Source organism: Pseudorasbora parva, chromosome 17 (assembly GCF_024679245.1).
Source record: "Pseudorasbora parva isolate DD20220531a chromosome 17, ASM2467924v1, whole genome shotgun sequence".
In the NCBI taxonomy this organism is placed as follows: domain Eukaryota; kingdom Metazoa; phylum Chordata; class Actinopteri; order Cypriniformes; family Gobionidae; genus Pseudorasbora; species Pseudorasbora parva.
The window spans coordinates 22,502,914-22,528,576 of NC_090188.1; the positions used below are offsets into that span (position 1 = coordinate 22,502,914).

Consider the following 25,663-nt stretch of genomic DNA (forward strand, 5'->3'; position numbering starts at 1 on the left):
TTAGGTTGAGGAGAATGAGCAGTGATGGTGATCCTGAATCAGCTGTCATTAGGTCATCAAGGTCATTTGTCACCCTAAGCAGAGCTGTTTGGTGCTGTGGGCTGAGCAAAGCCTTTTTGAGATGTCTCAGATTGTTGTTATTTTTTAGATGGTTGTAGAGCTAAGAGGCGGCTTCTCTAGAACCGTTGACGTGAGGTGAGGTTGGAGATCGGCATGTAATTAGCAAGGACCTCTGATATTGACAATGACACTTATATTTGAAGATGTGTCATTGCATGTGGCTTTTTCAGTTAAAACATCTCAAACATAGTCTGGGATTAGGTTTAAGCCTCGTCTGTGAAAACGGGGAAATGTATCAATGGAAATTAGAAAGAACAATTAATTCATTTAAAATATTAATTCAAAAACATGATTCGGTAACAATCACAAAGGTCGAATCATTCATGGAGCGCTAGTAGGCCTAAACTACAATAACGTAATGAACCCTGTGCCATCTAACGTTATACAGTGGATGGCTTCCCTTAATCACAATGTCTGTCCATAATGATAGTGCGGAGGAAAGTAACATAATGTGGACATCATTTTACTTCTAAATGATGACCCAAAGCTTCAAAAGTAGGCTAATCGAATCAAAATGATATGCAATGTCGACTCGTCCGACCACATGGGGTCGCTGTTGATGTTTACTTGACCGTAGCTCTATTTGCTTTGACCATAGAAGAACATGTCAGTGTCACGTGACTGTGGCTAAACCTTGAGCGCCGATTATTTCATGTTTTAGTTGATGGTTTTTCAATACAGCCAAAATGTTACAGCTGAGAAATCGTTTTAAATATTGCTCTGTCTCAGTAGCTGCAAACCGACTGGTTTCAGGGCCGATGAAGAACCCTCTTGTGTTTATGGACATTGCAGCTGACGGCGAGTCCATTGGAAGAATTATTATTGAGGCAAGTCATGATTTATTAAAGCTGAATAGTACCTAATGCTATAGTTATGTGTCATATAACGTACGTGCATGAGTTTATGGCGCAATGAAAAGCGTGAGGGAAAATTATGTTTTCTGCAGTTTCTGCCCAAAAATATGGCACGTTTTTACAAATAATCATATTAATAATTGTTGTTGTTAAATCATGTTCTGAAGGCTGATTTTCATATTTTATTTGCAGCTATATGCTGACGCTGTACCCAAGACGGCTGGTAAGCAATGACTTTCATAATGCTTTTAAGTAATTCATATAGAATGTATAGGGCCCATCATAAAAGATCCATAAAAAAAAACAACAACAAAAAAAAACAGAGCATGTACAATGTAAACTATAAACCATATATTATATACAATACTTGATGATTAAAAATGATATTATTTAACAGATCAGTTATCATGTCATGGTTCTTGTCTTTCAGCAAACTTCCGGGCCCTCTGCACAGGAGAGCATGGCTTTGGATATAAGGGTTCAGATTTCCACAGAATCATCCCTGAGTTCATGTGTCAGGTAACTATTAGTGCTACTGTTCATTTAGCATTGCTTTGTCTGTTTATTTATCAAGCCTAAATGTCATTGTGTGTGTGTGTGTGTGTGTGTGTGTGTGTGTGTGTGTGTGCGTGTTTTATTGGTTATGAGTTATTTTTTGGTCCTAAAGCCATTTAATTATTTATTTATTTATTTTTTACTGACAGGGCGGAGACTTCACTAATCATAATGGCACTGGTGGAAAGTCTATTTATGGAAAGAAATTTAACGATGAGAATTTCAAGCTGAAACACAGTGGACCAGGTGATGTCAATACTGTACTGTCACAAAAATAGAGGTTTAAAACTGATATTACAGCATTTGACTACATGTGATCATACCCATACATCTGATTATTTTGTATTGGTTATTCATTTATTAATTTAGCATTTATGTGCTGATTGGGGGGATGCTGAAGAATCTGTAAAATTATCAAATGTAAAATCTGTTAGGAGTAATGGATCTGAGGTTGCTATTAGTCACATTGGTAGTTGGTCCACGAATATTTAATAATGCAATGGAAAATTTGTGAATGGAGGACAGTCCAATTCTGTGGAGATCCGTCACCCATTCAACTAGACATGGCATTAGTTCCTCTGAGATCTGATTCAGCACAATTTCTTCATTACAAGGCTGTCAAACTGTGCAAAAACTAGGCCCATGTGTGCACATCTGTTTAAAGCCACAAGGTGGTGGTAAGGATCCCTCAGCTGCAGAAACTGATTTTGTAATCTTCAAACAAATGACCTACTTTCTAAGCAAGTCAAAGCCAGCATATACTAGTGCATTTTTGGTGCCAGGGGGATCCTACACCAGCAAACAGTCTTGATAGATTATTATGGGCAAATAGTGATGGGTTGTGTAATACATGGCTGGATGTAATTGTAGTAGAGAGCCGTCACTTACCAAACCCAGATGTTGTCTTTCATCCAGGACCCCCTGCTGCTTTTCAAACTTTTTTTTTAATTCCTTGGTTTTTATTGTGGAACTGTTGATTGTTAGATTTTCCCTGAATCTATGTATCCTTAAATTATTCCAAGTGTCAAACTTGCTTATATAAAGCATGCAGTAGGTGGTCTGATTCTTTCTCTTTCTCTTCTAGGTGTTCTGTCTATGGCAAACTCTGGGCCCAACACAAATGGATCCCAGTTTTTCATATGCACTGCAAAAACAGAATGGTATGCTGATGATTCAATTACCCATCCCAAGTGTTTTTATTTATTTGATGGGACTGATGTTCCTGACATTCACTTTTAGGCTCGACGGCAAACATGTTGTGTTCGGGCAGGTCACAGAAGGTATGGATACAGTCTCTCTTATGGAGTCCTATGGCTTACATGATGGAGGAACTGTAAAGAAGATTGTCATTACAGACTGTGGAGAACTCAAGTAACCTGGGAAACATCTGTTTATTTTAATATGATCACATTTTTCACAACTGAAACTGCTCCTGCATGTGTTTTGAAATAATTATATATATTTTTTTCTACATTTCTGTTACCGACCTACCTATTGCCATTTTAATTTGTCAGTTTGTGGATTCATTGAGGTGTTTTATGCTTGCTAAGTAAGCAATCAAGTCAGTAAGTATGGTTATTACTTACCCCTACACAAGAAATCTTGCTTATGGGTCAAATACCATGGGCCATGGGGAAATTTATACTGTTAAAGCCATTTTATAAAGGCTATATGGAGATTGTTTATCTTCTAAAAGCTATGCCAGAGAAACCCCAAGAGGTATTTTAAGTAAATAAATGCACATGAAACTGGTTTTGACATATGGAATTTCTTCCAGGATATTTGCATCCTGTGCCCATTTTTTTTTTTTTTAATGACTCAAGGCTGTTTTCCAGATGAGGGCCGGCTACAACTGCAGCAGTATATCTAGTTGCGTGGCATGCTTTTTAAATCTTCCTGAGAATGATCCCAAACCTTTTTTTAGACTATCCAGCGACAAGATTTCCTGTCCCCTTAAAGCAGGATATGACATCCTGTTTGGCTATGAAACATCTCCACCTCCAACGTTAAACTTTCAGCGAGAATCTTCTGAGCATATTAATACAATAGTCGTGAATACGCTTGGGAATTAGAGTTTGTCAGATGTATTCCATTATAACTGCAGCCAGCTGACATCAACATACCCTGAAATGAAAATGAGCAGTCTGTTTTAGACGGCGTGTAGGTGTAGCTTATCATAGTAATGTCTTATGAAAGTAAATTATGAACCTTTGTGGAGAACAGTGCTCTCTCCTAAATGAAACCATATGGGGTCTGAACTCACAACTGATTTGTTTGACTTCTCCGATTGCACTGTTGCTATAGAGACATTCTCATTCCCGTTCTGTCTTAGTCTGCATTGTTGCAACAAACTTGATATAATTTGGGTCTCCACCCTCTAGTGAAGTTTAAGGGATTTGGAATGTGTAGACCAATTACTTAAAGTTGGCTTCAAGAATAAAGCCATCGCCAAGCCCTAACCTTCACGTACAGCGCTCATGTGTTTACAATCATCACAAGTAATTAGGTCGAGTGGAAAAAAAACACATCTGTGTCTTCAAACCTGCGCCGTTCCAAAGACCAGGCGAACGCTAAACTCGATAAATGAACGTGATGTCAGAATGACAGCTGCTCCCCAAGGCTTCAGACTTTGGTTTTCAATTACACAAGCATCATTCCAAAGGACCGTATCTAAATAATTAATCAGTCCATACGGCCTTCGGCGTGACTGATTTAAAATGGACAGTTTCCCAACACCCAGAAACGGGCCAAAGAATGGGTTAAAGCCCCAAAAAGGGCTGTACGTATATTTGGCCCAAACTGAACAGACATACATCACTGTGCGCAGCTACAAGAAATCAAACAGAGTCGTGATTCATTTAGTCAATGTTTTAATTGAATAAACTTCTAAAAGCACAGTTTTCCTAGCTAACAAATAAGGCACATATCGGAATGCCGTTTCGTGGACGCTGAGCTACAGATTTCATCTTTTCTCACATTCTAGTACATTCCATCATCAACGCTTTCTGTAGCTCGGTCCACTCCAATATGATGAAAAATATTTTACAGACATTACAAACATGAGTGTTAAATCGGTACATTCAGTAAATCTATTAATGGTACTGGAAATCCTAGGAGTGAAAAGAGGCATTTATTAATGACTACCAATTAGAGGTGTGTTCTACAAAAGATATCTTGGCAAGAATTGAACATGTATTAATATTAAATAAGAATACATTGCACAAATTATATTTCTTGAATCGTTTAAAAAACATGCACATGCAAACTTCAGTCCCACACACTTGTTTAAAAAATAGCCTTCAGGTTTTTTTTTTTTTTTTTTTCTTCATGTGAAGAAAAACATTTCGACATCATTCCTGGACTTGGCAGTAACTGGAGACGGCTAACTAGAGCTCACAGTTTCATACAGTATGGACCTGATTCACCAATACATTTCGACCATGTAAAAGGTCTGTACGTGCAATTCAGTGTTATGGTCAATGACTCAGTCACATCTTTTTGCCACTGTTTTGCGTCTATAAAACACATCGGTAAAAAGGCACTACGACTTACAGTGTGTGAGTCAGTCTCTTTTATATTAAAAATAGCTGTGATGTTAAAGCGAGTGTTATAGGTTTCCTATAAATGCAAATCAAAACATTCATGCTATATAGCACACACAACAATTCGAAACAGCGTTGAAGCACATGTTTGCTCGTAACAGGTAAGGTTACTATATAGCAATAACATCTAGAATAACAAAACACAAATAAAATGGCTTCTAAGGGCATAATAATTATGTACCAACCTTCGAATAATATTCTATGTAGTCATCAATATTTTCTTCATAGAGTAGCTTCTGTTGCATATTTTATACAAAAAAAGAATTGAATTGTTAAAAAAAGAACAAAATCCTTCCATAAATATTTCTGTAGGATATAACCAAAGATTATTGTAAAACATCAAAGGAAAAAACGAACTCCCAGATCGTTTGCATCTCAGCAATTTGCCCTTTTTCACATACAAAGTTTTAATATTGCATCATAACATTTTGAAATAGCTAACTTTATGGCAATCGAATATATACAGAAAACACATACTAATATCTTTGTAAGGGAAGAAAAAAAAATCTTGTCTGGATATCAAATTGCTCCAAAATCTTCATTATCTGTATTGTTTCCAAAATACACATACCTTTAATAGAAAATAACACGTATATACTGAAAGTGAGCTATAAAAATCAAGTATATGTATTTCAAGACAAAAACACATGCACAAAAAAAGCACTTTGTATAGTTTTAAATGCATGGACACTGTCAATACCACAAGCTCTGTCTTTCGTTCAATATAACAGAAATCAACCGGGAAGCTCATTTACACAAATCCGCAAAACTCAGGGCTGTTCTCTTTTTAGTCATGTATATAGTGCAATGCAACTATTTTGCAATAGTGAAGCAAATTTAACAATGAGGGCTTGATCTAGTGGTGCACAGTCATCTGTTCAGGCATACCAAACTGACAATAAATTGATTTGATCCCAAAACTGCTAGGAAATCATTATGTATGGACTATCAGCTATGGGTGATCAGCAATTATTATGATGAATCCACAGTAATAGTTTCTTTCACTGGTTATTTTCATTACGGTGTTTATCAAAAAGCAGAGGAACTCGTTCCAGCCTAAATGAGGCCTGAAGTAAACCTTGGCATGTAAGAATGTACGCACAGTGAAGCCATTAGCAACACCGGCAAAAACACAGTTACCAAGAAATAAAGGGTCTCAGAAACAATGACGACGTCCAAAGAAGAAAGTAGCGACTTACAGAAACAGCCTTGTTTAGTGAGCTAAGGATAGACTGCCTGGCAGTTTTTACTCCTTAAATTTCCCATCAGAAAATCAAATCCATTTTTTATTTGTTGAAGCGGAATTAGCTGGTTTACATTTTCATCTAATCGGCATCATTCATGACATCCTCTAGCAAAAATCCAGATTTTTCTTAACCCAAACTGTTAAGGCACTAAACGTTCCCTTCCTTCAGAGAAGATTCATATCGATCTGAGATTATTCCAATAAATGAAACATTAACTAACATTCAACCCAAAATATGTGGACTCCAAAGATAAGTAAACAATTATACACATTGTATTTACCATGTAAATGCGTTTAACTTCATATGTACATCTAGGATTAACAACGCAACATCGATTCTCACAATATCCATCTGCGACTTCCCACTGGAACACGTAAAGCTACATTTATAGTTCAATAATCCTGGGTCACACTCAAATATGATTGATTAGTACTTAGTGTGAGCCATAACAAGAGGTAACAGCACATAGATGAGATCCTGCACACACTTACTTCCATACAAATATTAAAATATCATATATCCTATCATAATTCTCTCAGTAATACGTCTCCGTTCAAAATGTCTTCTGACCAATCAAATGTATACCCAAAATCTCTTCAGCATTACTTACTTTGTCCTTCTTTTCCCTTTACAACTAATATATATGTCCACTCAGATAGAAAATGCTTCCCAAAAATCACAGTTTAAACAGGGTGTAATTCATCAGTTATGTTTGCAGCTAATATAAACATATGGGGTTATGCAAAAAAAGACATTTAAAATTAAGGTTTTCATTCTGAAATATGATCAGAATGATTGTGTAAACAGCGGCAAATTTATTTAATGAAACATTTTAGTGCAAGGGTCAAATTCAACAATTTTAAAAATAAAGGTTCTTTTTGCATCAATGGTTCCATGAAGAACCTTTAACATCCATGGACCCTTTCTACTGCACTAAAGGTTCTTCAGTTTATTTTAAAAAAGGTTATTTTTACAACTGTTCACTGTGAGGTTCTTTGGGGAACCCAAAATGGTTAGTCTATGGCGTTGCTATGCAAACCCCCTTCTGGAACCTTTATGTTTAAGAGTGAAAGAATGAATCGTTTAGAATTTGAATTGAAATGAATTAGCAGTGTTTATATAAGACACATGCACACTGTTTCATCTGAGATGTGTCATTCAAACACACTCTTTATCCTGAGGCAGATATCTCAGTGAAGAACAGGCGTTATGTTTTTGAATGCTTGCACGTGGACTGAAAAACTCACATTTTGACCCCTGTACCAAAACACTTTATAAGACGCTTGAAGCAGTTCTCCGGCAACAACTGACGACATATACGTGATCACATTTCAAAGGACCGGGACGATCAGCAAGTTGTGGCTTTGTTTCGATCGTCCACACAATTAGTTCGCCTTTGCGACAATGTACTGATGAACTCTGCATAAGCTGCAATGGTTTTGCATAGTTGCCAACAACTCGATTCAAATGTTCTGGGTGCCTCCAGGGCTGCTTTTAGCCAACCTGACAAAATATCTAGCATTTGGCAATTCATAAATGTACGTGAACGATATAAACTACCTGACGCGCTAAGTTCTATTCTACAGTAGTTTCTAATGGCAAGAGGTGGGGTTAGACAATACCTGTCCAGATATAAACACAGATGAAATTATCCCAGTTTAGTTAATTCAATTGCACTACGATACGATATACAAACATAAATAAATATGTGACACAAAAGCTAGGGATGGAAAATCCATTATCCCTCTGTTAATTCACAGTTAACATGATGTGCTATTGACCCAAAAACTCTGCAAAGGCACACTGGGCCCTTGTTCGACTAACGCAACACCTTTAGTGCTCGGCACATCCTCATAGTTCACTTGGTAGGGAGAATGAAGGGAGAGTCTGTAAACACACAATCAGGGGACGCAATGGTGAGGTAATCCACTGCATCCCGTACGGAGAGAAATACTGTTTCAAACATATTCAACTGTCCATTATACACAATAAATGCGTCGCATGCTGCTGATACACAAAGCCATTACTAGCGTTAGAGATATTTACATGAATATTTTGGCACTTTTCACTTTTTCTTGGAGCGCTTGGTAGGAGAAGTGACGGGAAAGGGGGGAGACGACATCAGGATCCTCCTTATTGCACACGGCGACAGTAGTAGCCCAGGACTTTGCACTTCTCGCACAGATGCTGCGGGTGCTCCTTGCTCTGGTCGGAAACGTCCAGGCCATCGGGTTTCTCTAAAGGACGCTGGGAGGAGCAGAACATGTGAATCACACTTTGAGCGCATGTGTATTTATGTCCACAACATCAGTCAGGTTGAAACTGAGATTTCTTTTAGCATTTGGCTAGACTCTTTGGAGATCTGGTTTTGGAGACAAAGTATCAGGATCTCGAAGGTCCAAGTCTCAAACCACAATGGACCAACCACAGGGGTGTGTCAGAAATTTGTTTAGGACCGTTATCAAGAGCCAATTCGTCCTTGTTGTGTTTGTAATAGTTGCCAGCAGCGCATGTTTTGTTATTAATACTTCATTTCATTTTTCATCAAGAAGATTCCAAGTCATTTTAGATGCCTACAGGATTCCATCGCTTAGGACGACAACTAGGGAGGGAAGACTCTATAGTGAATCTTTGTCTTGGACACGGCGCAAAAGACACTGAGAACGTGTGTGAGCCAAATCTTTTTGGCTGTTGATCACAAATAATACTTCAGCAATTATTTGTTTTCCCTCCCATTGCTTTTGGAAGATTGTTTTACAATTTTGTTATTCTTTCCTGTACGTCTCAGTTGTGCTCCGTGAATTACGGAAAACCAGGTTAGGACGGGCCATTGGGAGGAGACAGAGCTGTGACTCGAGGGAGTGTTTGCTCATGAGCCAAAGGCTTTTGTGAATGATAATAAGAGGAAATGTCTTATACCTCTGTGAATTAATAATTTGGCAACAGTGTCCTGATGCTCCTAATAAGCAGAACGAATTCCTGCCAAAACCGAGAAGGCGCAGGAAGCTTGGGAGGACTTTATATAATACCTCTGTTCCATGTCTGCTCTCATACTGTAAAGATGTCAGACGTGTTCCCTGTGCATGTCGTTAAGTTTAAGAATGATAAAAGCAGGGATCTCCGGACGCCTGTTTCTTAAAGATATTCTGGCACAGGTCTGACTTTTTTTATACAGCAGTATGGCATTGGCACTACTATGATACTTTCACTTAATCATCCGGGGAATGACTGGAGATATAAAATACTTTACGGCGTACGATCTGGAGTATTGAGCGATTTCCATACTGCACAACTTGGAAGAATGATTTCCATTGTGAGAGAACAATAAAAACTGATTTTTTCATATGTTTGCTTGGGTTACTGGGAAAGAGGGCCAGCTGCAAACCCTTAAAGGCTTTTTGATATATATTGCAGCGAGCTGCACTTCTCACACGCTTACTGCAGGAAACATGTTAAGTGGGTGAGATTGAAAAGCTAAAGAATTTGCTTGTCAGAAGGGAATTAGCCATAATACTCTGTCCTGTGGAAGAGCTGGCCTTCTCGACAGCTGGTTCCTTCGGCACAATGGCTGCTAATGCATTTGGATGCAAAACTACATGTAGGGAAGGTAATTGCAACGAATGCTTCCTACCTGAGAGCTGCTAAAACATATCCATTTGCATGCTTACTTGCCTAGAACTGTGTAGTGACTCTTTAAAAGCATGATTAACCAGTGAGACTGCAGATGTCAGTTAAGAATGATGCTTTCTTTTATAACATGCTGCAAAATAATTACCTAAAAATTAGCTTTGTGTGGAAATATCCAGATTAATTAACTTTGTTCAGGTCAAAAACATTATTTAACATCAACAAATCAACCTAAATACAGATCCTTAAGATATAAGTTGTAGGTTACCACTTTTTACAGTGTAGATAAGTTAGTGACTTCCTGAAAAAGGACCCCTTCTTGAGTTCAAGAGGTATTTGGGTTAGACGGGTGCCTTGGGTTTGTGTCTCAGGTTTCAAGGGTACCTGCTGGGCCCCAACTATAACGTCTTGGAATATTGTACTCACACAGTTGACTGGCAGATTATAAAAAGTTGTATGCAGTATTTTAGTTATATAATGTAGTAACATAATGTAATGGTATATGAGCTGTTAAAAGCCGTACCTGTTTATGAGGATAAACATTGATATGGCATTTGATGCATTCCTGTCCCATGTTGGCCCAGGAGTTCCCACTCATCCACTTCCTTTTGCATTTAGGACACTTGTATTCACCAAAGCACCTCTTTTTGCCTTGGTATGGAGTCAGTCCTTCACCTTTGGGTCTTGCCTGAGAAGACATGTGAGAGACAGAGTTTGATTAACAAGAGTTCAGCTCAGAAGATCTACAACATTCATCTGAAACAGTTTCGACTTTAGTGAACAATTCAAAGCTTCTGTGGATTGTTGAATATTTGTATAAATTTGAGTGAACAAAACAGATGCAAATAAGTAAAGACCTGCGCATGATCTATGATGTTATTTGAGGACTATAGAATATTCTTCTGTTCTTCTTATAAAATGAATGGTAGCTGGTGATCCATCGTGCATTTTTGGTGTATGGAAATAAACAGCTCTGATATTTTGATTACATTCTGGTTATAAATTCTGCCAATAAATATATTCATGGTATGGCCAATAACTGATAAATGACAACAACAAAACTTAAAAATCAAAGTGAATGTGCAGCATGAAAATGTGGATATTCATTGTTGAGATTTATCAATAAATGGAATAGCACAAAATATTCAACAAATATAACTTATATAACTCCGTTCCCACCATCTTACATGCTGCATTTCTTAAATAATACAACGAGAAATCCAGTAACAATTACAGTTAGCAAGAGAAATGACTCAAATCTATAGGAGGGGCTGTTTTTCATTCTTATACAGAAGAAAATATTCCCTGACTTTATTATGGGAGTAGTTTCAACAAGTGAGTCAGTGCTGACATCAATATCGAGGCCTCTACAACTGCAAAGGAGAAAGACCAAGTTTTTCCCCTGGGTATCACAAACATAATTTTGGTCAAAGTTTGTCCAAACCAAACACACTTAAAATGCTTAAACTCAAGTCAAACCCTGTCACAACTGATCCTATGACGTGCTGCAAAAACAGAAAAAAAGCATCTAAACAAAATGTTGATACAGTACAAGAGAGAGCTGCTGACTAGAAATATGACACCAGTTTTTTTGTTTGTTTTTTACATCTTTCTAAACTGCAGTGCATGCTATGTGTGGTATGGCAGACTTTTGCTGGAGAGTTCAGACTCCAAACCACTACACAAATTTGAGAACTCTGTATATGGGGAATTCTAATGATTTTAATTATGTAAGTGTATTCAAACCTCAGCAGATAATTGCGATTTGTGGTCTCAATATACTTTCTGGTTATTGTTACATACTCTCTGCTTCCTATTTGACTCAACTCTCCCAAAAGAGAACAGGTATAGTGCATTATTTATAAGATGTTTTGCTAAATTGCTGTGACACTAAACAGGATTTAGGATGTGCATCCAAGCATCCAACCATCTGTAATCTTGCATAACAATCAATGGCTACTGGAATGTTTATTCCACACTGTGAAGGGGATAGGCAGACCTAAAGCTGCTTTACTGGTGAGAGGATTTGGAAATGAAATTCCAGGTCCCATATGAGTAAAAAGAGATGATATCATTCATTAGCATCTGCTCCCGTCCACCCCGAGCCAACTGGCCAACTGGCCAACTGACACACTGCATGCAAAAGGCTCTCCTCCCCAACCTTAAACACCATGAGTCAACCACTGTCAACAGAACTGTCGAAAACAGCTGGAAACCATGACGGCTGTGGCTGTTTTTTTGGCGATACTTTCAAACTTCACAGAAAGTCTGACGCAAGGCCACCCCTATGACGGTGCCAATCCCTACGCTATCGTAATGCTGGTGGTCTGGTATATGGGTGAGGTCCTAAATCGGAGAACAGGCAAAACAATCAGTGATATCTGGTGTCAGAACCACTGCTTTCCGTCAAACATTTAGTAATTAACACAGCATGGCGTATGATCTTGGTGTCAAGGGTTGCCCCACGGTCTGAAACTCAGGTGTGAGCCAGATGACCTGTTTTTGAGAACAGTACTTCATGAATGGACGGAATTAAAGCTTTTTTCCCTTTCAAATAATATCATTTATTTTCATAAAAATATACATTTGAACAAATATATAATGCTTGTACTGTATAGGGCTGCGATATAAAACTGGGTCACGCTGAACAAAAACTATACCACAAAGCAAACAGTGGATGGTTCGCCTTGAATCGCAACTGGACAGGCATTTGCAAGTTACAGCATCTCTACGAGAGAGATTTGATCAGCAGTCTTGAAGAATTCACAACTCTGTGAAAAAGGCTCTATATATCCAGCACTGCAGAGGTCCTGGACAAGTGCCAGAGGACACACATGATATTCTGTTTACAGCAGTCTGACCTATTTTGGTTGTGTTTTTAATAGATTTCAGACTAATAGAGATACACTGGCATTGTGAAGGAAATGTCGAATTTGACATTTAGACATTCTGAAGCTCACAGAAAGGGAATAAAATGAGAACAAACAAACAAATAAATGATTTATTGTTAAATATGATTGAAAGAAAAATGAAAATCAGAGAAAATAAACCATTTGTTGCTCATTTGAAACACATCAGTCTTGCGCTAACCACCGGATCTGAAATCCACAAACCCAAGAAGCCAAAATTTATTATCCTATTGTTTTAGCTCTGGGAATATTCCTCTCACAAAATAAGCAATTGCGCTAAACAAAACACTCGTTATTTTTCCAAATGCAACAATCTTGGAGGCAATAAGGCTATGGAGAGTATGCTCTACTTACAGCCACCACCAATGAAATGACAAACTAATGCCGCTGACAGTAATGGCACAGTCTAAACAAATCCTGACCAAAGCCTGTGTGTTGCAGATTTGTGTTTACACAGTTCTACCCAGTGCACTGCCCTAGAAGTAATTTGACCATTTTAACTCAACCCGAGCTTAATGGACACAGCAGGTTTGTGTAAATCAATCTGGCTATTTGTCCAATGAAAACAGAGCTTAAAGACAGGAAAGGGAATCGATAAGAGCAACACTGAATGAATAGCTGATGTTTGATATTTCTCTTCCATCCTGCCCTAAGTCAATGTTTACTTCAGAGGCAATATGCATTAGCTTTAAAGAGGTTTTGAAGGAAGCGCCACTATCCAGCTGTTCGAGGGAGTTATTTTTTAGTGGAAAAGTGGACAAAAACACTCGCTCGCCATAAACATGCAACACAACATATTTACTGCCTCTCAACATAGAGTAAGGTGAATCAGTTCCCCAAAACCCTAACATTGTTCATCCTAGTGACCTTAAATAACTGCAGGTCACCCTCTGAGGACTAAGCAGAATATTTCTGAGCTTGGTGAATGCTCTGGACATTGAAGAGATGGAAGTATCCAGTGACTGTAAACGCTCATGGAGGAGGGAGATCAGATCGAGCGTCTCCTCTCACCATCCCTCCAGCTGTGTTCCCTATGGAGACTGAAAGAGGGGGGCGGCTCTGTCCTAGCAGCAGAGCCAACCTCCCCACAACAGGACAAATACCACAGCACGGCAGTCATCGCTCACAGCTGGAGACGTTCCTCCAATCTGGCCCTACAGGACTGAAGGGGGAAGGAAATCAGAAGCAGATGAGTTCCACACTGGTATAACATGAGAAAACTCTAAAAGTCCCTTTCAGATCAGCGCTCTGTTTTCAATTAAGACTATAGATTAACAAAAGGGTGCCAGAGGAGAAAAGTGAGAGATAACCATTCAGTGTTTAGAGAGAGATAAGACTTAAAGGAGCGGGAAATGTTATGAAGGATCTGTTCATGGAGAGTTCATAATAAGAAAAGTACATTTGCAAATCAATTGAATGCATTTAAATGCTTTAAAATTGAGTTTTAAAGCAAATAAACAGACGTAAACCTGCACCATCTAACAGGGAATGCACTCAGAACTTTGGCTAACATTGTGGAAAGGTTCTTTCGAAGTTAAGAACAAACGTTTGTCCAGTAACGCATTCAAAAGTAAATGGAAGTTTGAAAATGGAATGTTTCTTTAATCAAAATCGGAAAAAATAATGTCTTTAAAACATTTTGAGTGGTCAAAAAACATTAAGAAATAAAAAAATTATAATTTAATGAGAATGTTAGCTAAATGTTCTTAGAACATATTTTTGTCAGCTGGATCTGCTAGCTCCTACAAAATTCTGTTCTACACTATAGTGCGCAACAGTGCAATCAATCATTAAAAAAAAAATTACATTATATATTTTTTTGTGATTTTTTATTATAGGTTAGAGAACAGACACTACAAATAAAAAGATGTCTGCTTAATAAAGCATGAGCCGAACGAGAGTCGCAGTACATACCAGCAGATTTCATTCATCACGAGAGCGAGGAGCTGATTAACAAGATGATCTGGTTTCAAAGAGAAATGTAAAAGCGCTTATTTAAGTGAGTTTTTCATTGTACTTTTTTTGTTGTGTTTTAATTAAGAAGAATAACCCAAAAGTGAAATGTGCACGGCCACACAGTGTGCACGCATTTACGGTATTCACAGTGCATGTCCACTGGCACACTTTCAGTTCATTCTTATGGAAGCTCAACTTCCATAGGAATTCTTTAAAAACACTCACTTTGCACCAATTCGTTATGAATGCCCGAGCGGCATTACACATTTCATATTTGTTTTAGCGATTATCTATTTGAATGAAAATAATAAAAAAATAAATCAAACAAATAAGCTTCCTATAGAGTATTTGCATATCTATAAAAGTTCAATTCAATTGTCTTTTAAAAATTCAAGTAATACAAATTATAAAAGTCACCTAAATATTATAGGATTTTCTGTAAAATCATTGGCAAAATTGTTCCTTTAGGGGAGTTAGTGCAGGGGTTAGTGCATGCTAGAATAAAAAAAAATGTAAGTTCTAAAATTTTCTCTGAAACAAAGACAAAAACAACGTTTTGCCATATATTCAAAAAATATTGGAGGATCTACAGTGGCCGCAACTGATTTAATCAAACTTTGTACCACATTTTAAACTGGTTTATACGTTATTTTTCTGTTTGCAGCATGGAGGAATTTTTGGAAGGGTGACTATGCAGTTTAAGAGAATTCTTGGAGGTTACTGAAAAAAACCACTTCTTTGGCCCAGGCTGCTGAAGTTTGGTTTTGCAAGGAAATGCATGTCAACTCTTGGGGCAGAGAATCAACAGGAGACTACAAAAATCCAAACATTTTTTTCAGCCTTCACAAATGCGGTATACAAAGGTTGTGCACAGTATTTTGGGCTAATCATGAAACCCGCAAAGTATTGGATAGCTGGCCTTCCACGAACACACGGACATTGCAATTCTGCTTCTTTCTTGCAAATATCACCAAAAAAAAAAAAAATCAGATTTAAGTAAAAAGGGACTCGTTGAATAATCTTAAATATTTAATGTAAAGATGAATAGGCCTGGTTTCACAGACGGTCTTAGATTAAACCAGGATTCGGAGTATTTGGTGTCCATTTGAGACAAAACAAGGGCACTGACATGGTTTGAAGATGCAAGTGCAATTTGCTTTCAGTAAAAACAGCTCAAACATGCACTTTAGTCTGGAACTAGGTTTAAACCTCATCAACTGGAGAATATGATATAAAAGTATTGTGAAACTCTGGACCATGTCTATGGTTAATGTGAATTACACCTCTGGTTATTCTACGAGGCCGGCTACGTGAACCTGAATTGACTTTATACATTCACTAAAAAATTCCCCATAACACCAGATTGTAAAACAAAAATTAAATGGCTTAAGTAAAGTTAACTTTTGGCCTAGCAACATTTTATTTTTATATGTAGATGCTATTTAGACATATTTAAACGTGTGACTTAATGCCTATGCATATAAATAGGTGTCATCCCAGCGCTTAGTACATGTAAACAGACATAAATGTACCAACACGTGTTACAGAGCTCTAAGCCATTAGCATCACAATGTGAGAACGGATCAAGTGGAGCTCTGTCTGGCCTGGATGAGGAGATTCAGCCAAGGCCAAGACAGAGCCTGCAGATGGCCTTTCCCAGAGACCCACACACAAGAATGATAGTGTCGAGCTCATCAGCTGTGTCTGTGCGCGATTTCCGGAGTGCTCTGCAAACGGCCGGACTTGAGCAGCATTCCAGTCAGGTGCACGCTGGTGTTATTTATTAATCCTCACTAGGGTGGCTAAATGAAGCTAGTGTTTTCTTGGGTCTTTCTGAGTCCTTTTCTTGTGGGTGCAGCTGTCTCTTTTTATGCCCGAAATGCAAGAACAGCATCGCAGAGACTGACAAGAGGGAACAGGTGTGCTGTTAAATGATAAATCTGTCAGCTCACAATGCCTCAGTGTTAGGAAAAACAATCCAATCACGTAGAGTCACTGAATTTGGGGAGAAATTAGAAAGCAAGAAAAGTTGAAGTTGACACATTATAGCTTTAGTTGCTGACCTGGGGTCAGCTTTGACGTTTTTTATTGATGATTAGTGTTGGAGAGTCTAGAGTAGCTGATACTGGATCTGTGTTCATAATGAGAAAGGGAAGGAAGCTGATAATCACCAAGAACTAGTTACTTTTGCACCACAATGATGTCAGTGGTAACACTTTAACAATAAGTTTACATTTTTTAAAAATAGTTAATGCACAATGAACAATATTTATTGTTCTCTTGTTGAAATTTACGGATACATTTGAACACGTTTACTCTTATAAATTAACACTAATCTAAAAAAAGTGTATTTTTTGTTCATGATATTAACATTAAAGTAGACGTGAAATGAAAATCCATCTATTCTCCACATCTACCTGTGAATGATTCATTTGTGCATGTTTAATTTGGAACTTTTTTACCTCATAATCAATCTTCCATTGAAACAGCAGACAGTCCGCTTAAACCTGACCCATTCTCACAATCAACTCGCATTAGCTTTTTAAATCTGACTTCATTTTTCCAATAATGGTTTCACTCGTTGTATGCGTTATAATAAGGAATCTAACGCTACTTCCTTTTTATTGCACCTTTAACAAATTGGAACTGTAAAACATTATCATGTCACCAAACCACAAGATCAGACCTATAGCAATATTGAAATTCAAACGTCTAACAAAACAACTAGATGTTAACACTATTCTCTGAGGCAAATACCCCTGGACCTTACACATTCCTTGAAGCAAATATTTTGAATTGTGAAACCAGCACATGTCCAGTGGTCACTAATAATCAGTAATAATCAGAAAATTCAGTGCAGATTTTGGCCCTTTCACTTATTTCTAGGTTATTACAAAGCTAAGCGATGTTTTCCAAGTATTCCAGATAGCGCTGGACTGCTTCCTGGTTTTTTGGCGTAGGCCCCTGGAGTTTGGCTGCTCCCTCTGCCAGCATCTGGAATCCATCAGTATAAACAATGGAGGCCCCGGTGCTGGAGCCTCTCGCCCGGCTCCCATGGGACTGTACTCCACACAGCACAGGAACACCAGTCCCACCAGATACAACGTGCTCAATTACCCCACATTGAAGAAGAGGGGAAGAAAACTCAACTTTCTCCTAATCTGTGTTTAGTTTGGCCAGGGCACAGAAGAGATTGATTTGCTGATAGATGCCCAAACGCACACAAATCAAACTTGGCCATTCCTGTTTTACTCGGTGTACTCTGATAATTAGCTGCAAATCTTTTGATTCAAATTCCTATTGTTCAGTTCATTGTAAATGAGCCATACACGATTCGCCCTGTTCACACAAACACGACAATTCCTCTGCCAAACGCTCAGTGATGAAATCGTAGCGCTCAGTGTCCCTTGACCTCAATTTTCTAGAACAGAAACATATGGTATAGATTACAATAAACAACAGACATTTGGCCAAAGTGAATAGCAATCTAACACTTGCTCTGAAATATATGGGTTTACAGAATCCTTTCGGGCCTGGGTGTCAAACATATGGCCCGCGGTCCGAATATACAGCCCGGGAAGAAGTGTAATCTAATTTTAAAAATTAAATTATGCTGAAAACATTCCCAAACATTTATTATATTTGTATGAAAGATTCATAATATTTTACAGCAAGATGGATGAACTTGATCATTTGTATTAAAGCAGCAGACCTTTTGCAGCAAATTAGATTTTTCACTTAATTACTGTACTTTTTAAAGTATCTATACTTTATCGGTGTATTTTATGTTGGGAAACTTTTACTTCACTACATTCCAAAGCATAATATCATACTCAATTTTTACTCTGCTACATTCCAAAAAAACATACCGTTCCTCGTATGTCAAACTGATGAAATCGCAACTTCCTCTTTGATGCGATAACAGTGTCTAATAGGTGAGCAAGCTGATTCTTTCCAATGAACTCACTGGAACGGTTCATAAATCACACTGAACCATTCATTTGTAAATCTGATTGATCCGATTTCAGCTTAGAATAAATAAAAACATGGTCTCATCTCATGATCTACCTTTAATACTCATTCAAATGTACATTCAAAATCGACTTTTTCTGGAGTAATATTTTATTAGGGTATCTGTCTGTACTTTTACTGATGTACACCACGGTTAGTCATGGATTTAGTTCAATGCCTTCGATTATGTTAAAGGTGTTGTTTCAGGTGAATTATGACAGCTAAAGCTATAGCAAAGAGAATAAGTGGTTACATATGTAACCGATATGTTATCTTTTCTTATTTTCAGTATTGTTGTTTCATTCATATTCCTTAATTATGAATTGTGTATACTATTATGTTATCTAAAAGGCCAGTAGCTTTTTAAATGAATAAAAACCACATTGTGTTTTACCACTGATAAATTAATATTGGAAGGGTGAGCATGTATTGTGCAAGCACCTACATGGGTTGAGCAAGGTTTAACAAACAAAAAAGAAGTAATGCTTATTAAAATCTGGCCCGTGACCTAAAATGAGCATGACACCCCTGCATTAGGGGTATAAAGTAAAGTCTGCTAACTTGCTCGAACATGTTGAGATTGCTGGCGGTGGGAGTTGGCATTTCATAGATTCCAGACTAATATAGCCAGACCAAACCCATATATTCTGACTAGTGTGAAAGAAACAGAGGATGCAGAGCAACCCTCATACTTGGCCTCTAAACACTAAGCTGTGTGAGAGTCTCTTTATGCTAAATCGAGCTGCAGAACATACACCTATTTATTTATACAGATGTATTTATAACCTCCAGTAAGTTAAGTACCACTGGATTTTAGTCGGTGAAAGATGTACAGATCTAGCCTGACACAAATATTATATATGCTTATGTACAAAAATTATATATAGATGTATAGGAGTTTCTAGTTGCACAAAGACAGGCATTGCTTGGGCCCTGAATTTGTCCACTAGCAGCTGCTCCTTCTGGGCAATGACTGCTGAGATAAGCATTCTTATCTTCTACAGTGCTAAATATAAAAGCTAGCCATAGACAATCACTCCATTCAAATATGTTACACGGGTGATTTAAAAAAGTGTTCAATCTCTTTCTAAACTTTTTTTATATTGGGGGATGAAAAAAATTGTTTATCGTTTTTAATAATTGATTTGATGTTTAATAAAGCATGTAATAAGCCATGCAGTGATTATATCTCTCTAATAGCTGTTCTTCACTGATTTCTTGCCTAAATCCCTGTGACTGCAGTAAAAATCACTGTAACACACAACTTGTGTTTTATTAATTAAAGTGGAAACAGATATAAAAGCGGGGACACCATTGTCAAATGAAATTAAATTAAATACCCAAGTAATATAAATAACTTAAACTCGTTATGGATGCCAAGCATTAGTGTTAGTCAAGAACACCTAAACACAGACAAGTCGAGATCAAGAACAGAGTGTGTTGAGACAAAGATAAGACCAAGACAAGACCAGCACTCCTCAAATTCACCCAACATATCTACATTTACTGCCTGGGGAATTTCTTGTATTTATTTAACAAATATTCAACACAAAGTGCACACATCTTAAGGGCAAAACAGAATAAACGGTGCATACCGGTATATAATGGCTTATCAATGTATGTGTTCATTTTCTGATGAAGAGTCACAATACGTCACCTGTGCTGAGAACGTGAAATAAATGTTTTTCTATTTTCGGAGCTGTGGTGTGCCATCTTTTCCGTCTTTTTTTATATTTATTCAATAAATACAATTAGAATAATAAGACTTTGGGTTGTTATCAATCAAATTAAATCACTAACAACTAAATGAATCTTTGCACTGCAGAAGTGGCACAGCATTTGAATTGGTACAATTACAACTGCCTAAATAGATTAATGTTTTATACAATTTTGATTATAAAAATATGATGGAAAAATAAAATGATACTGAAAAACTAAAACCATCGGTAGGTAGAGGCAATTCATTTAATTATTGATTGAGTCACGGAAGCATTTAACTGATTCATTTAAAGCAGCGCTGATTCATTCAGTTATTCTCAAAAAACATTCTAAAATTGTGTTTAAAATGTAAGTTGCTTAATATTTACTTCTAGTTTATTAAACGTTTGTATAAAATCAATATCACACTTGCAGTTTATATTGGTGAAAACAGCTCTCTTGCTCTTGTGATATTGCTTAATTATATCATAAGTTATAATATAAAATGTTTACAGCTACCTTGAGCTTGGGAAATGCGCAATATAAATAAAACTTAATATTATTATTATTATAAAAAATAAAAAATAAGATCTCACACAAATACTTGCAATCATATCTTGAATGTGATCAAGATATGATTGTCTCATGATGAATCATGTCAGAAATGTGATGGGGTAACTTGATTTACACTGCCTCCCTGACGTCATGTGCGTATTTTGTTGCTTCATGATATCACGTGTGCACATTTTTATTAATTACATTCTGATTGGATTCTGTTGGTAATAGGCTAGAGCTAAACAATGCTTTTGACCTTCTATTTTATCTGAATGGTGATCTCAATTTGATATGAATTTTGAGGTTTGCCACAGACTTGCCCCACTACCTACAACGCAACTGAATGTCTTTATACTATAAAACCATGGAAAACTACTTTTAAACAGGGAATGAAAATATTTTGGTACATATTTACATATTTGTCCATAATAATTAATTTGGACGGGACTAAAATCACTGAGAAACTCTGGTAATAATTACTTTACCTCACCTTATGTAAAACTAATTCCATCCGAATAGGGCTTTAGTCTGAGACTGAGGCAAGACAGAGTATGAATGCAGTATAAACAAATATTGATGAGAATTACAACACTAAAAAGCACCATAACAAATTTGCATATTAATATAGACAGGATTGCTTTACATGCAGTTGAATTCAGCGAGAATTTATAGTCTGAACAATATAATTTACATATAAATATGGTTTGAATAATCATTACAAATAATCTGCGGTGGCCACAAAAGCTGTTTTGCTACAATGACTCATTAAGTAGGTGTTTTAGCAGACATCCAGAGGTCAATGCGGATCAGTCAGCCTCTGAACGTGACACCCGCCTGAGGAAGTTAATGGACTATCCAGGGTTTCTGAAAAGACTTCATGAGGGAACATCCTCAGAAACGGCAGTAGGCCTACTTGTGCAAGATTTCCAAATGGCTCTCCAATCATGAACAAAAAGTAATGATGACGGTATAAACTTATCCAAAATCTTAAAACAAAAAAGATTTTATAGCAAAAACAGCTCAATATCGCAGTCTCCCCTGGAGGCTGAATAACACTCTATAAATCATTTCTTGGGAACCAGCACTCTTATTTATAGGCAATAAAATTGCATTCAGTCACACAAATAAATGAACTAGTTATTAACATACCACAGTGTTTGCTATGTTCATCTCTGCCCCAGTTTCAGAAAGAAAACAAAGAGGATTTCCAAGAGACCTGGCCTGCCAAAATCACAAATGCATGTCATGAAGTGATATGTAACATTATAACATGAATTACGCCAATAATGGGTCAACAAGCACGATCGAGCGGTCATGATGCAGAAAAAATCTTTGCACTCCTAGAACATTACTCAGACAGACGCATTATTCAGGGTGGAAATGTAGTATTGACAAATCTGTGTCAAACACAAGGAGGTCTATAATACCTGAAAAAAGCTATCTGTTATAAATTACCATTCATCTTAACAACAGGCGCAGGGAAGTTTTGAAATCTGACTTCTTCGCTCATGAATACTTAGTCCAGAAAAATAACAATGCATATAGTCCATTTTCTTTTTCAAGTGACCTAGACTAAAATTAAATAATTGAGCAACAGCTAAAGCAAATGCACACCTTTTTAGGTGCAAGTTAAAGAGAGGACCTACCTTATATTAAGTGGCCTTAACTACTATGTACTAACATTTAAATTAATCATTTGATACAATGTACTTGTACACATACATGCTTTAACATTGTACTTACATAAAAAAGCACCTGCTTGTAATTACATCTGTAATTCATTTAAGTAGTTACATATCATAATTACACTGTTGACCCTTCCCTTACACCTAACCCTACCCTTAAACTGACCCATACCTCCACACCTGTCCCTAAAGTTACCCGTATCCCACCTTAAGCCAAAGTGTTTTGCAATACAATATGAACACAATAAGTACATTGTAGTTATATTTTGATGTAAGTACATAGTAATTAAGGCCACCTGATATAAAGTGGGACCAAGATAACTGTATTTATATTATTTTTGACGTTTTGGCAGACAAGCAGCAAGAGAAAAAGAGAGAAAAAGAAGAACTCCATAAATAGAGCAGCAAACAATGAAATAATTACAATTTAATACAACATATTGTTTTGATTGTATTATGATAAGTTAACATGTTGTGTTGTGTTGTGTTGTGTTGTGTTGTGTTGTGTTGTGTTGTGTTGTGTTGTGTTGTGCTGTGTTGTACGCATCTAAAGTGAAAAACATTTCCTCAAGGACAAATAAATAAATTATCATTATCATATCAAATCAAAATATGTATTCTGCATGCACAGCCACTTCCATTATCCAGCCAATACCAGCACTGAATCAGTAGAAAGGAGCAGTTACGGCATCTAACTTGTTAACTGTTACTGATCGAGTAAATGTTTTAAAGCTTTAAAGAAGGTTTAAATAAGAAAAATTTCAAGTTCAAATAGTGTGATGGCAAAGCTGAAGGTATGGACATATCTACAAACCAGTGTTAGGCAATCATCTCAGCACTCTATTACCACTGGTGACAGGCAAATAGCTGGCAAACCACTGATATTTTTCAAGAGGGCTTATCAAACACAAGCGTTAGCCATCATGTGGGTAAACACTCTTAGTGGGCCTGTTCTGTAGATCAAATCATGAATCCAGAACTCAAGGGAGCCTAATCTTGAAATAACACTGAATTTCCCATTTAAATTTAGTCAGAACAAATGTGGGCTTTAATGAAGGCCTTCTCTCTCGCACTGTCAGGCAAGATGTCTCGCTGTGCCTGTTGGACAGGCAGTTTTGGCATTCCTCCTCTAATTGTCAGTGAGGCCACTAACCTCTGTTGCTTTCAAACTAGGTTGGTGTGTTAAATCAGACATGATTTAACATTCAAGGCTGTTTATTGTCAAGCTCTACTCTACTCTAATATCCTCCTTATAATATAACAATAGATAAATTAGCTTGTAATGCATCTACACTAGGTCGAGCATTCAAAAGTTAGTTGTTAACAATTAAAAGCTAAATGATCTGTTTTCTATTTTAAAGGGATATGAAAATTAGCTCAATTTAGCCATCCTATAGGATGGCTTGAGGGTGAGTAAATTATGGGATAATTTAAATTGTTGGCTAAACTATTCCTTTTAAAGGGGTACTTCAGTGCAGAGAAGATGAACGTGTATTTAAACTTGAAATGTGAAATTATTTTGGAATATGGTGCATTCTAGACTGAGAAAAGACAGAACATTTATTTTTGTCTCATGTGGATGAACAACAACTACTCCCAGAATGCACTTGCTTCGCTGCCCAACGAAGCCACTCCCAAAGCCACTGCTACTGGTAATCACTTGCCAACCACGGCACCACCATCATTTTGATTTTCATAGTAATACTGTATAATCATTTTGTTCAGTTAGAGAACAGACACTACCATTAAAAACTGAACGTGTCTGTCTGTTCAATATATTGTGTCAGTGAGCCAAGCGAGAGTCACAGCACAAACGCAGTAGGAGTCAGATTACATTCATCATGAGAGCGAATAGCTGAGCAGAGGTAAGCACGGCATACATTCACAGCACGTGTTCAGTCTGGTGCGTTTTCAGATCATTCCTATGTAAGCTTAACTTTAATAGGAATTAATTTGAAAAGTTGAAACACTCACTTTGCTCCGCACCGCTCCGCTCCGTTCCGTTATGAATCCCTGAGCCGAGCGCAGCCGTGCGCATTTACATTTTGTGAGGGAGATCCCACCCCTTGATAACATGCGGAACTAGCTCCTTTTACTGGCTGTAGCCTTTAGCCTCTGGCCAAAAATTCCTCCAATGACGCAAAATGACTTCATCTGAGGATTTTTTTTCCAGAAATAAAATGCATACCGTAATTCCTCAAATAAAGACCGGGGCCTTTATTTACCTGAACTGCAGAAGGGAACCAGCTTTTATTTGAAGCAGGCTTTTATTAGGGGCAGGACTATATTTCTAATTCCAACTGTTTGAAAAATAATTGCTTTAAATAAACCGTTTTAAATTAATAGCGAATAAAAGCGATAGCGTTCCAGTAGACAGTCATTGATTTTTTTTAAAAACATGCAAACATATTACCATTTACAACAACAGCCAGAAAGGTAACAAAGCAATTTCTGTCAGTATTACTGTAGCCTAATCTGTAACTGCCATTGAGACTGTTTGAAAAATGTAAAATGTTTATTCCGCACTTATTTTTTATATAGGTTGCGCGTGAGGTTATTTTAGCATACTAACCCGACTCAGTGCTTTCTATATTGGTTGCACGCGAGGGAAAAAGTTGTATACTTTTAAGCACTTTTTATTTAAATATATCTCTTTACATAAATATAATATTCTACTTTTAAAAAATATGATTTTGTTATTTTTCTAACCCAACTAATGATGCATCTGCACTTTCTATATTGCGCGTGAGGGAAAAAGCTTCCTTCCACTTGGGAAAATTTGTGCACTTTTAAACACTTTTAAATTAAATATATTTCTTTACATAAATATTATTTTCTACTTAA

At 37.1% G+C, this 25,663-nt stretch overlaps 2 protein-coding genes across 2 annotated transcripts in view; one reads left to right on the forward strand and one right to left on the reverse strand.

Moving 5' to 3' along the window:
• Positions 1–720: 720 nt before the first annotated feature.
• On the forward strand, positions 721–3,280 carry ppifa (peptidylprolyl isomerase Fa). Its single transcript, XM_067422562.1, has 6 exons — positions 721–947; positions 1,167–1,197; positions 1,405–1,493; positions 1,679–1,775; positions 2,614–2,689; positions 2,769–3,280. Exons 1-6 carry the CDS (start codon positions 807–809, stop codon positions 2,902–2,904), a joined length of 570 nt encoding a protein of 189 aa, XP_067278663.1. The 5' UTR covers positions 721–806; the 3' UTR covers positions 2,905–3,280.
• A 1,102-nt stretch (positions 3,281–4,382) lies between these two features.
• The window catches only part of zcchc24 (zinc finger, CCHC domain containing 24), a 44,506-nt gene continuing 23,225 nt past the window's right edge, over positions 4,383–25,663 (reverse strand). Inside the window, exons 3-4 of the mRNA XM_067422561.1 lie at positions 10,529–10,693; positions 4,383–8,625 (exon numbers count right to left, since the gene is read on the reverse strand). Of these exons, the coding sequence (XP_067278662.1) occupies positions 8,512–8,625; positions 10,529–10,693 (279 nt within the window). The 3' untranslated portion in view covers positions 4,383–8,511. The remainder of the gene's footprint in view (positions 8,626–10,528; positions 10,694–25,663) is intronic.

Excerpts from the sequence above, each read along its gene's own strand:
- ppifa (XM_067422562.1), top strand. The coding sequence starts at position 807 with ATGTTACAGCTGAGAAATCGTTTTAAATATTGCTCTGTCTCAGTAGCT. Across the intron at positions 1,198-1,404 it reads CGCTGTACCCAAGACGGCTG|CAAACTTCCGGGCCCTCTGC; the intron begins GTAAGCAATGAC and ends CTTGTCTTTCAG. Across the intron at positions 1,494-1,678 it reads TCCCTGAGTTCATGTGTCAG|GGCGGAGACTTCACTAATCA; the intron begins GTAACTATTAGT and ends TTTTACTGACAG.